The following is a 13,391-nucleotide window of genomic DNA, read 5'->3' as shown; positions in this document are numbered from 1 at the left end:
TTGACTATAATGTTTCCACAAGATTGCATTAAAATTGTCTATCTCCATGGCAGGTGTGGCAAACCGCAATAAAAATCACATATTACGCTATGCTATACCTTATTTATTTTATGTTAGAGCAATGATGTTTTAATGTCCTGTATTATGCACAAATTGAGTTTTAGTTTTAGTGCTTTTAGTTATAATGCTGTTCCCTCATCAAAAACATACCTGCAGTTGTATTTTGGTTTGTTCACACACATGAGTAAGCCTTTATTATTAAATGTCTGTCTACATCTCCAGTCCTCAAAACGCTCTTTTCAATCTTTTGATGTCATAAAGTGATGGTTTACAAGTTAAGAGCTACATTTTACTGTTTAGTAGACATTATGGGCAATTCTAGCTGTGTAATTATCCAAATTATTCCAGTGAAGGTGTATTGAGTTTAAAAACTCAGTGGAGCACTTCCTGGATTACCACATTATATCACAAGGTGGAATGGAGTGTTTTCTGTTTGAGAGAAGAACTCCTAAATATGCAGGACCTGTCTGTTAAACATGTGTGAATGAAACAAAACACAACTCCAAGTATGTGTTTGATGAGGTAATAACATCATGACATAGATCAGAATATAGAGTAAAATATGCCCTTTTAAACTTCACTAACAATATTATTACAATTTTATCTAGCCATAGCCATATCAAGAATGATACAGAGAAGAGAAATGTTGAAATTGAACTGAGTGATCTGTTCAGCACTTTGGAAAAACATCAGGCTGGTACACACAGTATCACAAAGAAGCTGAAGATCAACAACGGTAAAACATGCACACAATGTGAATTTAACAGTTGTATCAACTGTTTTAACTGTGAAAAAACTGTGTTTTTTTTCTTAGTTTTTGAGCACCGTGATGCCGCAGAGCACTATGAGAAGATCTTACGTAATATCAGTCCAGAGGCGTCCCAGGTAGTGTTGTCACAATACTAACATTTCCAACTCAATACCCATTGTGATACAAAGATAATAACAAAAACACTCTTTATTTAGACCATAGAATGTCATTTTCAGCATTAAATAATAGTGCTTTCTTTCATATTTGCCCTTATATGTGTGTAGTCCCTCAGTCATATATAGTCTATGTGGTATAACCTACTTCTTTTGATACAGCCCAAGATCAATTTTGAGGCTATTCAGGAAAAGTTCATTTCTGTCCTGTGAATGTTTTCAGTATCAATACCTGCTCAAATGAGTATCTAGTAAGTTTCAATTCTAGTTTTTGTATCGATAAGTATCTGATTTTCAATACTTTTGTCAACCCTAAGTACAGACTTCATCAACTGTTTTCTGTGTTATTAAATTGCCAAGGAGTATATTGATTAAATTATTTGATTTTGTCTTTGTCCACAGATCTTCCATGGACAGCTGACCAACCGGAATAAATGTAAGCAGTGCAAAACTATAACTAAGAGTAAAGCAGGATTCTGGAGCCTTCCTCTTCCTCTAGTGAACGATAACAATGAATACAGTGTGGTGAGTCTCTTTGCCCTGTTTTCAGTGTGTGTGTGTGTGTGTTTTTTTTACTATACATTTAAATGTATTAGGGCTGTAGGCCTTTAGTCGTTAAGTCAATGAATCGGTCGATGGTGCAACTCTGTTGCATACAAAAACACACGAAACCTGGTACTTTCAAAGAATAAACACAAAGTGTGATAAAAAAAGAAAATTATATCTAAAGGAATGTGTAGGAACCGCTATTAAAATAATTTAATAAAGTTTTTTTCACTTGTAGACATACTGTGGGAAGAACAACCAAAACATTTTCTCTCGTTACTTCCATAAATATATTACTCGGGTAGATTAATGTATGCTGCTTGAAAAGTATTCCGAAAAGTACAATTTTCTTTCAATCTTTCAAGTAAATGTAATGGTACCATCCACCTCTGGTGACATACTGTTCCTGACATTCTGTTGCAAAAATAAATACACATTTCAACTCCCTGACAGGCTCTTTAAGGGGATTAACATCCATCTTTATTTTCAATGCATTTAGAGTTTAGAAGAGACTTTTCATTCTCAGATACTTGTGGCCTGTTTTTTGTGTGTTTAGGAGAAGGGCATTGAGGACTTCTTCCGTCCTTCAGAGATCAGTGGAGATGACCAGATGTACTGTGAAAAGTGTGATAAAAAATGTGACGCTGTTCTGGTGAGTGCAAATGAAAAAGCTTTGGATTTCAGTATGGTTGTCAGAAGTATTAAAAATCAGATATTAATTGATATTAAAACAAGTATTAAAACTAGACACTCATTTGAGCAAGTATCGATACTAAAAACAGTCTATTCTAGTCTAGTCTAATACTTAGTATCAAAGTCAAGTTTAAAATTTTAGTATCATGACAGCATTAGTTTTTAACATATTTCTGACTTGCATTTTTCTTAGGATTGCGAGGTGAAACATTCTCCAGAAGTCTTAGTGCTCCTGTTAAAGCGATTCGAACTGAAATGTGTTGGTAATGTTTGGGAAAAAGTAAAAATCAACTGCCCAGTAAAGATTCCGGACACACTGCAAATTAAACAGGTGAAGTAGAGCAATTAAAGTACCGTATTTTCTGCACTACTGGGCACTCTGAATTATAAGGTGCACTGTCATAGAATGGTCTATTTCTGAACTTTTTTCACAAATGTTGTTCAGTTGTGGCTAGAAGTGGCACATTGCACTCGCTTTTTCAGTTCATTCCTCCGTTCCATTCCTCGTCCGCACGGAGTCATGAGTGTGGCTGCGGGTGTTTGTTGCTGCACGGTCGCTGTCTGCTCTGTGCATGTTTGCGTGCGATGCGGGTGGTGCAGCTTTGTAGTTTACTGAAGTCGTGCTGGGACACCCGAGTGGATTTGTGTATAGGGTGCTCTGGATTGCGGGGCGTGCAGTCATTTTTTGATGGGGTTGGAGGCTTAAGAGCGTGTCCTATGGTGTGGAAAATATGGTACTGTACATTTAAAGGGCCTGTATTAACTATTTTCTGATCTCTGTTATAATGTTGTTTCCTCATCACAAACATACCAGGAGTTGTGTGGGGTTTTTTTTTCATTCACACATGTTTTAACACACAAACCTCTGTTCCACCTTGTGATGTCATGTAGTAATACAGGAAGTGCTCTACTGTGTTTTAAATACCACCTTCACTATAATCATTTGGAAAATTTCAGCCTTAAAATTTCCAGTCTCTTGCTGTTAACTTGAAAACTACCATTTCATCCCATCACAAGGTGGAACAGAGCATTTTGAGCTGTAAAGAGACTAATAATAAAAGATTACTGTGTGAATGAAACAAAACAAAACTCCAGATATGTTTTTGAGGAGGTAACAGCAAAATATGGCTTAAACTTCACAAGAGTCAGTTTTGTGTAATATAGGACCTTTCACATTGAGATTGCACTTAAATGTTATTATAAGAAAGTGTTTTGTTTTTTTTTGTTTTTGTTTTTTTAGAATGAAATATACAAACTCTATGCCTATGTAGACCATTTTGGAAGTCTGCGACAAGGACATTACACTGCAACAATCAAGTCACAGGATGACGGCCAATGGTACATTTTTGATGACTTGAGCATTCAAGTGGTAAGCTTAAGTCATCAGGATTTTGTTCTGATTAAAACAAAACTGATCTCTAAAAATCTTTCTTTCAACAGTTAAGCTATAACCATTTTCAATTGGATCCCACACAGACGTACGTTACATTACTTTTTTCTTTTTTTTTTTGCTATAATGTCAGCTCACTTTTTTTAATGTATAATCACTCATGTTTCTTCTCCCAAGGTCCGAAAGTGTTTATCTTCTGTTTTACCAGAAACAGGACGGTATGTGTAAAATACCTAACCTAAAAGTCACCTTAGCAGCCTTTGGAATAGTGGTTGAATGCTATTATTTGCATAACTTCTTGGGTTATTTTTAAAGACAGTACAGTAAAGTGTATTTACCTTGTTAACACTTTACTTTAAGTACATAAGAAGACAAAATGAACATCTTTGGCTAATATTTCCATAATATACAGGACACTTACGAGGGGGTATTATGCAAGATCAACTTTTTTAGAGCTCTTTGCCATGTTAAAATGTTATTCATTCATTAAAAACATGCCTGAAGAGGTTTTATATGTCATCCATGGATGTTTGAATAAGTTTCCCGGGCCCTCTTCAAACCTTCCTCATGGTTAGCAATATGATCCTGTCCAAAACTCAGTCCACAAGCCTACCTCACCCATGCTCCCATAGGACAATTTTTCATAAATATAAGTGTGATACAAAACAATACACTACAACTGGTGCAATGTACAGTATTACCAAAATGCATGCCGATTGTAATGCGACAGTGATAGTGATAGTGATAGTGCTCTGAGGGGGAATATCTTAGTGTGGAGAGCAAAGGAGGAGGGACTCAGTGTTAAAAACAAAAGTTAAATTTATAAAATATGTTAATACATTGTTTTCAACAAATATAGCATTTTCAAAACAACAAAAGGTAACATGGTGATCTAAATATGGTATGTGTTAGCAGTTAATACCCCCTTAACATCACTCACTCAAACCACTATATTTGCTCATATTTAGCGCCTACTATTGCATCCTTTGGCAAGACACTTCACTGAGTCATGCATCATATGGCATATAAACTATCTTTTGTTGTCTACTAAGCTCACCCCACACTAATTTCATTGCTTTAGTTTTATAAATGTTTTTACTACCTTTTTTTTTTTTTACACAGACACAAATGTGGACAGACATGACACACCAAACATTTTACCAACAACAACACTGCTCAGTCAGACGGAAGATCATCACAGCTCCTCAGAGGAAAAAGCTGCTGATATTAAATTTGTCACAAAGAACCAACCAGTCACCCCAGGATCAAAAAGAAATATGGGTGGACCTAGATATGATGAACAAAATGAATCAATGAGAATCAGAACAAATGGAGATACTGAAACGGGTCAAACCTTTGATCAAGGAAAACAATCAAAACATAGAGAACCAAATCTAGAAACATTCTATAGAGACTGCAGGGATGTCAATGAGAAGCCCAAAATGCATAATAAACATAATGAAGGAGAAGAACATGGAATGGCTAAGATGAAACAAGAATATTTCTCAAATGAGCAAAGCCTACAGAAAGTCGGAAGGGACAAACAACATGTCAGTCAGCACGACATAACGTCAGCATACTATAGACATCAAGATGGTATGAGTTATAAAGATAAAGACAGACAGACTAGACAAGTTAATCACAATAATAGTTATGCTCTAAGTCAAAATGAGAAGCAATGGAGGGAGCAGACAAAACAAACTGAAAATTCCTCAGATGTCTACAACAAATCTATCAACACAAACAACAAACAAAATCGGTCAAATTTTCAGGCAAGATGTTAAAAGATAAGAAAAGGATCCTGCAAACAAGACTTAGACGCACTAAAAGTTGTGCTTCAAAAACGATCACTTGAGGATATAAATGTGGCTAATCCGAATGATCTGGGAATTTCGAGAAGAAGAAGGGAAAGGTCTTTTAGTCAGAAATGAACCTGATCAAAAGTCAACACGTAGTTTTCATGCAACACACAGGCAGAAAAATGAAATGAGAAATGATGGACTAAAGAAAAACTCAAGAAGAGATGGACAGAATGACACCTTCCAAAACCATTCAGAGAGATCATCACAAGAAGTATCTCAGCAAACTAACCCTCAGCAATGCTTAGCAAGATTGGAGACACGTCAGTCAAGACAAAATATGAAGTCAGGTCATTCGCAAAAACCAAAAGGTACATGTGATGATGATATGGGTAAAATGAAAGATGTAAATAAACTATGTCACAACAATGCAAACCCTGAGGCAGAAGTAACCTGTGACAGTATTTAGCTGAACAGATGAAACATTTATCATTGAGCAATCCGCCCAAAAAATCAGAAGAGGAGCTTGAAACAAATTATCGCCAAAGCAGGAAGAAGAAGAAGTGTTTGCCGAGGTGTCGTTTGCCGAGGTGGCGTGGTTTGCGTCGTTATATTTGTTTTTTATCATGTAAGAAGAAAACACACCAAATGACTAGGCAGGCACACTATTAGATATAAGGAATAGTTTATAATTATGTTCCTGGTTTGAGTGAGTTATTTTCTCATTCTACACTATACTAGAATACTGTTGTATTGTTTTTGTTGTTTTTGTTTGTTAAAAATATAAGAACAATTGTGTATATTGTGTTTGCACGTAAGGTTAATTAAATTTGCACTTTTAGATTATCCATTGTGTTTTAAAGTTTATGGTTTTGAATTGTATTCTAAACTAATTTCACTACGACTGACTGTAATAGTAAAACAAATGATGTACTATTGTATGTACGGTTAAAATAAATAAACAGAAATAACACATGTATACATCATGGTTATGTTATTACATTTAGCACATTTTTTAAATCTTGGTTTAGTTTGATCATTTGATTCAAACCTGTATCTGAAGTGAGGCACAGGTGTTCAAATCATCTGGAACAATTTCATCAGTTCCCTCAATTCTCAGGCTCTCTCTCAAAACATGTAACACTCTCATTTTTACAAAACACACATGATCACTGAAACTTGTTTTTGTTAGTTTTTCCCCCCCAATACTACAGGTGTGTTCTCACGTGGTAAAGGACTTTGACCCTAACTCTTGTCACTTTCAGTATAGAAATTCAAACATAATGGGAAAAAACTACAGTTTGTGAGCACCTAAAATCTATCAACAAAGGATTTCATACATGAGGGGAGGTGCCTCAGAGAGTAGCTAACAAAATGTATAAATATAGAGACATACTGCCTACAGTAAACTAAATCCAGAGTGATGTATAAATGTATAATTTTCAAGAACACATCACATATTGCCAAAGCAGTAAGAATGTATTTGCAACTCCAATATTTTCCATTTTTCTTCAGCATAAATAGACAATCTTTGATCAAATGCTCAAAATGTAGTTTGTGATTGGTAATGTGTAGATTTATTTTTATATTGTAGATTTTACAAAATACAATATATTTTTCCAGACACAAACTCGTATGTTTAAAGTATGAAGTGCTCAGTTGTTCTACCCCTTATTTAGCCTATCCAAATGTCGTACTGTTTTTCCTGTGCACCTTGAGCGCACCACACGCAAATGTCTTAAATGAAATAGAAAGTATGTTGTCCTGTGACTGTCACAGGACGACATAATTATTACTGAATGGTCGGACAAACATAGTCATGGATTTGAGTAAACCAGGTAAGATTGTTATTATTATTAAACAAAAGTTCGCATCTGTGGTGAAGTGGAGGATATCTGAAATGTATGTCTGAACGTTTGCAGTCAGATACCATGGGTTAGTGAACCAGGGAGCTACGGATTACCTGAACAGTGTCCTGCAGGTGCTGTTCATGACAGAAGACTTCAGAGAAAGCATCAAAAAGTTTGTAGCTAATTTAAAGTGGGCTGTAGACTTTTCAGAAATCTTGAGGAAAACTGATGTAATAATGTATGTTAATCCCATCAGGAGCAACGCAGGGAACGAGCGCATTGACAGAGAGCTGAAGGAACTGTTTGAAGACTTGGAAAAATATGATGCGTCTACGTACAACATTACAAATAAACTCAAGATCAGAAATGGTACAATACCTGCACATTACAGGCACATAAATACATTAATTTAATTAAATATAAAAAAGGGCTATATTAGGCTATTGTAATAAATGTCTATCTCTCACTACTAGTGCATGAGCAGCGTGATGCAGCAGAGCACTTTGAGAAGATTTTACGTCTGACCAGTCCAGAAGCCTCCCAGGTACTAATAGTACTAATAGTATGAGGGTTTCATTTTGAGAGAGTTTTGCTTCAGACTTTCCCTGCAAAAGCCAGTGCTGGACTGAAGATTTGGTGCAGAAAATTAACTACATAATTACAACGCTCTCAAGTTAATTGTTGTATTCGAAATTAGGTGAAAACTAGATCGATTTGCTGTTTTGTTTTGGGTTTTTTTTTGTTGTTGTTGTTTTTGGTTTTTTTGTTGTTGGTTTTTTTTTGGTATTTTTTAGTTAATAATTTGCTTTTTTTCTTTATTCACAGATCTTCCATGGAGAGTCGATAAACAGAAATACATGTCAAGAATGTAATGCTAAAACTGAGACTGCAGCAGGATTCTGGAGCCTCCCTCTTCCTCTGGTGAATGATAACAATGAATATAGTGTGGTAAGTCCAGCTAAGCCAGTGCTTCTAAAATAGTGGGGCGCGTTTGACCTCGGGAACATGCTTTTTTATTTTTTTTATTTAGATTTTTTTTACTGTCTTAAGGGCCGTTCACACCAAAGCGTCAAAAAACGCCTTGACGCCTCTATTTGGAGCCTTTGCATTTGAGTTTAGACGCCCCCGACGCGCGTCTTTGACGCCGTGGACGAACAGGACAAAAATACTTGACGCGCGTCCGTTGCCCTGGAAACAAGAGCCCGGTCCCGCTCTTTTCCCGAAACAATGTCAGACCAGACTGAGAGAGTGTTTTTATGACATACAACATCAACGTAGGAGATCGGGTCGACGACTGGGGCGTATATATATTTCTACTCCGCTAATGACACTGGATCAGTCCCGGTCTCGTCCTGGTCTAATCCCGGTCTAGTCGTGGTTTAATCTAGTCCCGGTCTATCCTGGTCCACGGTCTAGTCCTGGTCTAATATCTATCAAGGTCTAGTCCCGGTCTAGTCCTTGTTTATCTCGGTCTGTCTCGGTCTAGTCCTTGTTAGTCCCGGTCTAGTCCTGGTTTGGTCCTGGTCCGGTCCTCGGTGTAGTCCTCGCGATCGGCTCGGTGATTGTGGCGTATATATTTATTCTCCGCTCATGTTTGTGGTTCTCGTTCTGGTTCTCGGGTCTTTCTTCCTGATAATAACGTCGCTGCGTCACTGGATACTCGTCCCTGATTGGTTAACGCGGCGCGTCTGACGCGAAAAGTTCAGCATTTTCAACTTCTTGACGCTGACGCCTTGGACGCGCGTCTTGGCCGCTGACGCCAAAACGCTGAAGACGCGCTGCGCTGACGCCAGATTCGCGCCGCGCTGACGCCGAAAACGCGCCGCAAAAACGCAGGACGCTCTAGTCGCGCGTCCACATAGACTTTACATAGAAAGTGGACGCTTTGACGCTTTGGTCTGAACGGGCCTTTAGAATAAAGTGCAATTGCACTTCCACTACATTAGGGGGCAGAGCGCTCTCATTGCCAGAGTGTGCGCAGGGAGCATTCGCTCGGTGGTGTAGGAGTTTTGTTTGCACTGAGCATGCGCGCTTTGCACACAGCACAGAGTTTGAGTATGAAGTGTAGACACGAAGAATAGCAGACCCTCAAGTGACACATGAAAAAAATTTAACAGGGATGAGAAGACAGGTGGAGAGAACGGAGATAAAGAGACAAACGAAAATCTCCCGAAAGCTAAGACGAGGAAATATGACGAAGCGTATGTAGCGCTTGCTTCACTGTGACTACGGTGGGAGACGAGGAAAGACCGGTGTGCTTACTGTGTCTAAAAATGTTGGCAGCGGACAGCATGAAGCCCAATAAATTAAGGCGTCACTTAAATACATTACACCCCAATCACTCTGATAAGCCGCTTGAGTTTTTTCAGCGAAAACGTGCCGAATATTGCCGACAATCATCCCGCTTTGTGACTGCTACTTCAGTAAACCAGCGAGCATTGTTGGCGTCATATAAGGTGGCAGTGTTACGCACAGGTGTACTTATATAACAATTTTATAGACAAATGATACTATCTATAGTCACGCGGGGGGGGGCGCGAGGTGTTTTATTCGTCCTAGGGGGGGCATGACAGAAAATAATTGAGAAGCACTGAGCTAAGCTAATCTTTTTCAGACAGACACTTAACTTGCTTTTAGATATGTTAGTACTGTTGTTGTTGTTTTTTTAATGACTGGTACTTCTCAGGAAAAGGGCATTGAGGACTTCTTCCATCCTTCGGTGATCACTGGAGATGATCAGATGTACTGTGAGAACTGTGATAAAAAATGTGATGCTGTTCTGGTGAGTAACAGTCACATGTGTGAGTTTTATGCTGTTGTTCTGCCCATACTGTTTATTTTGTATATACACAGTTAAAGGTATATTTTACCTTGTTTTTGATGCACACATGCCCTTATTTTTATTTTATTATAGCCTATATTTACCAGTAATTTTCTTTGTTTTATGTTGCACCATAACACTGAAGCAAGTTGAATTTTGTTCACTAATAATGGCAAGAAGACTTATTCTGACATGTGATATGTATTTTGCCTGTGTTTGTTACAGGGTTGTGAGGTGAAAGATCATCCAGAGGTCTTGGTACTGTTGTTAAAGCGCTTTGAGTTTGACTACAGTTCCATGGTCTATGTCAAAATCAACCAGCCTGTCAATGTGCCCCAAACTCTGCAGATGTCGGGGGTAAAGTAGAAATAATAATTGTTTTTAATGCAAAAGCGCAATGCAGTTACTGTCTGTGTTATTTTGACAGGAACACCTTTATAACCTGTATGCCATTGTAGAACATTCTGGAGAACTGAGACGTGGACATTATGTTTCCATTATTAGATCACAGAACGATGATGAATGGTATATTTTTAATGATTCTATGGTAAGTCTAGATATCTAATCTATCTATCTATCCATGTATCTATCTATCTAATCTAATGTAATTAAATCAGTCATTTGAACTGCTATTTATGTAAACTGGTTTGTTTAAAAACATTTTTGTTCCTTATGTAGGCTCCACATTCTGTTTCACCAACACTGGAAAGGTATGAATCATCAAATATAACTTACAGTGGTAGCTTAGAGGCTTTGATGAAAAAAAAGCTCCCTGCTACTCCCCTACTATTGCAGTTGGACTATTGGACTATTGCAGAAATTCAATAGTTTCACATTTTGTAACTGTATGTGTTTTTTTAAGAAGTGTCACATCTATTTATCTATCTATCTGTCTATCTATCTGTCTGTCTGTCTGTCTGTCTGTCTATCTATCTATCTATCTCACAAGAACCACTAATTCACAACTAACCCGTTATTATTTTATCCATATAGGTCCCGAAGAGCTTATCTACTGTTTTACCAAAAACAAAAAGGTCAGGAAATATCCATGAAACAAAGACATTTAAAAAAAAAAATGTTTTGTAACATGTTTATTTTTAAACACCCCACCCCAGAAACTCTGCAAGACAATATCTCAGATGGTATCAACAAAACAACTGAGAAGGAGCAAGTTCCAGCTAATGAACTGAAAAATGAAGAAACAGCAGTCGGGGCTACATCACTACACCAGTAACCCCGGAAATCCAATAGAAAGAAGGCAAGATTTCACTGAGACAGAAACAGGCTTGAAAATGAAAGTGACCAAATTAGGAGGACCAAATTATTCAAATAACATTTAGGAAAAGAAATACAGAGAAATATAATAAGAAATTAAAACTACAAATAGTGATAAAGGCCCTTGCAACCTTTGCACCTGTGGAAGAGCAATGACAAACTTTTTTTTTTTCTGTCTCATTATGACTTTATTTGTGTGAATCTAACAATATTTTCAGAAGTTAAGTTTTATTCTTAGAAAATGGCCACTTCATTAAGAACTCGTTATGACCACATCTTGAGACTTCCCGTCAATTCTTTTAAAAACTTTTGACCCCAGATATGGCCTGATGACACTGCTTCAGTTTGAAGTCTGTGGGATAAAAACCCTATAACAATTTTGTTAAAGTACAAGGTCTAGATTTTGGATGACTCAAGTTTAATATAATTTATTTACCTTACCTTCATCTTTCAGTATTTTTTCTCTGGGTCTTCACTGAAAATTAGAGCTCACTGAGTTCTACCTTTTGATACTAATCACATGTATACGATATTTGTTATTGTTTACTACTTGACTTTTGTCAAGTTATTTTCTTATTTGCACAATACTTACTGTGCATAAAAAAGTGGTGTATATTGTGTTTGAACTTGAGGTTAATTAAATTTGCACTTCATCACTTTCATCATTTGTTGAATGAATATCATCTAGACTGTAATTACACTATAGACCCAACGTTCCAGTAAAACAAATGATCTACTGTTGTATGTTTTATAAAAATAAATAAATACATAAAACGTGTATCTTACACATTGTGTTTATATTATTAAACAAGTTAGCATTAATATTAACTATCCCCATTTTGAATATTAACTTTTTTTTTTTAATAAAACGTTTTAACGCTCCTGTTTTTCCGGTGCACCTTGAACACACCACACGCAGATGTGTCAAATGAAAGAGAAACTATGCAGTACAGCTCCTAGAACATGGACGAACATAGTCATGGCTTTGAGAAAACCAGGTAAGATAATTTTTATTAAACAAAATGTCGCGTCTCTGGCGAAATGGAGTGCATCTTTAACGATGTCTGAACGTTTGCAGTCAGATACCATGGGTTAATGAACCAGGGAGCAACGTGTTACCTAAACAGTGTCCTGCAAGTACTGTTCATGACCGAAGACTTTAGAGCAAGTATCAAAAAGTTTGTAGCTAATTTAAAGTGGGCTGTAGACTTTTTTCAGAAATCAACGTGCATTTATAATTGATGTAATAATGTATGTTAATCCCATCAGGAGCAACGAGCGCATTGACAGAGAGCTGAAGGAACTCTTTGAAAACTTGGAAAAAGATGATGCTTATACATACACAATTACAAATAAACTCAAGATCAGAAATGGTACAATATCTGTACATTACAGCCACATATAAATACATTAATTTAATCAAATATGTATTAAAGGTTGGCTATTATAGTAAAGGTTTATCTCTCACTAGTGCATGAGCAGCGTGATGCAGCAGAGCACTTTGAGAAGATTTTACGTCTGACCAGTCCAGAGGCTTCCCAGGTACTAATAGTATGAGGTTTTAATTTTACTTACTGAGTTATTTTTTATTAGTACCTTTCTTTGTTCACAGATCTTCCATGGAAAATTGATAAACAGTAATATATGTCGGGAGTGTAAAGATAAAACTGAGACTGCTGCAGGATTCTGGAGCCTCCCTCTTCCTCTGGTGAATGACAACAATGAATACAGTGTGGTAAGTCCAGTTATAAAGCCAATCTTATTCAGGCAGACACCTAATTGCACAATACAGATTCTAGTGTGAGCTTTAAGCCATGTTATAATGCTGCTACCTCTTCAAAACATACCCATAGACTAGTTGTTTTGTTTCATTCACAGATGTTTGAGTAGCCCTGGATTATTAGGCTGTTTACTTCCCCAAAGCTCATAATGCTCTGTTTCACTTTGTGATGTTATATAGTGGTAGTTTTGAAGCTAACAGCTACCTTTTATCTTTTGTTCAGTAGAGATGGTTAATTCCAGGGCTGAAATCG

At 36.9% G+C, this 13,391-nt stretch overlaps 2 protein-coding genes across 3 annotated transcripts; both read left to right on the top strand.

Moving 5' to 3' along the window:
* Window positions 1-668: 668 nt before the first annotated feature.
* Window positions 669-5,397, top strand: LOC110158787 (ubl carboxyl-terminal hydrolase 18-like; the record flags this gene model as incomplete). The annotated part of the gene is made up of 9 exons (XM_055159759.1): window positions 669-796; window positions 875-945; window positions 1,387-1,509; window positions 2,087-2,182; window positions 2,417-2,554; window positions 3,464-3,592; window positions 3,664-3,701; window positions 3,791-3,831; window positions 4,736-5,397. Coding segments are annotated over 9 exons (1,426 nt in total), but the record flags the coding sequence as incomplete, so codon positions are not given.
* A 1,709-nt stretch (window positions 5,398-7,106) lies between these two features.
* LOC110172002 (ubiquitin carboxyl-terminal hydrolase 47-like) lies at window positions 7,107-13,385 on the top strand. 2 transcript variants are annotated; one of them, XR_008633023.1, is made up of 17 exons: window positions 7,107-7,250; window positions 7,335-7,434; window positions 7,519-7,631; window positions 7,736-7,806; window positions 8,088-8,210; window positions 9,949-10,044; window positions 10,309-10,440; window positions 10,511-10,630; window positions 10,762-10,793; window positions 11,077-11,117; window positions 11,199-11,341; window positions 12,278-12,356; window positions 12,437-12,536; window positions 12,628-12,731; window positions 12,830-12,900; window positions 12,971-13,093; window positions 13,362-13,385. XR_008633023.1 is itself a non-coding variant. In XM_020937807.2 (11 exons), the coding sequence occupies exons 1-11, from the start codon at window positions 7,232-7,234 to the stop codon at window positions 11,315-11,317; spliced, it is 966 nt and encodes a 321-aa protein (XP_020793466.2). In that variant the 5' UTR covers window positions 7,107-7,231; the 3' UTR covers window positions 11,318-12,136. The 2 variants fall into 2 exon arrangements, 1 of the variants encoding a protein (XP_020793466.2); XM_020937807.2 differs by lacking the exons at window positions 12,278-12,356; window positions 12,437-12,536; window positions 12,628-12,731; ... (1 more) ...; window positions 12,971-13,093; window positions 13,362-13,385 and having other exon boundaries at window positions 11,199-12,136.
* The last annotated feature ends 6 nt before the right edge of the window (window positions 13,386-13,391 follow it).

Source organism: Boleophthalmus pectinirostris, unplaced genomic scaffold (assembly GCF_026225935.1).
Source record: "Boleophthalmus pectinirostris isolate CB_2022bp ecotype Guang Dong unplaced genomic scaffold, ASM2622593v1 HiC_scaffold_2702, whole genome shotgun sequence".
NCBI classification, from domain to species: Eukaryota; Metazoa; Chordata; class Actinopteri; order Gobiiformes; family Gobiidae; genus Boleophthalmus; species Boleophthalmus pectinirostris.
This window is presented reverse-complemented; position numbering and strand designations above follow the sequence as displayed.

Bases quoted from the DNA above. Each gene is read 5' to 3' on its own strand.
- LOC110172002 (XM_020937807.2), top strand. The intron at 8,211-9,948 runs GTAAGTCCAGCT...GGTACTTCTCAG, and splicing joins ATAACAATGAATATAGTGTG to GAAAAGGGCATTGAGGACTT. The intron at 10,794-11,076 runs GTATGAATCATC...TTATCCATATAG, and splicing joins GTTTCACCAACACTGGAAAG to GTCCCGAAGAGCTTATCTAC.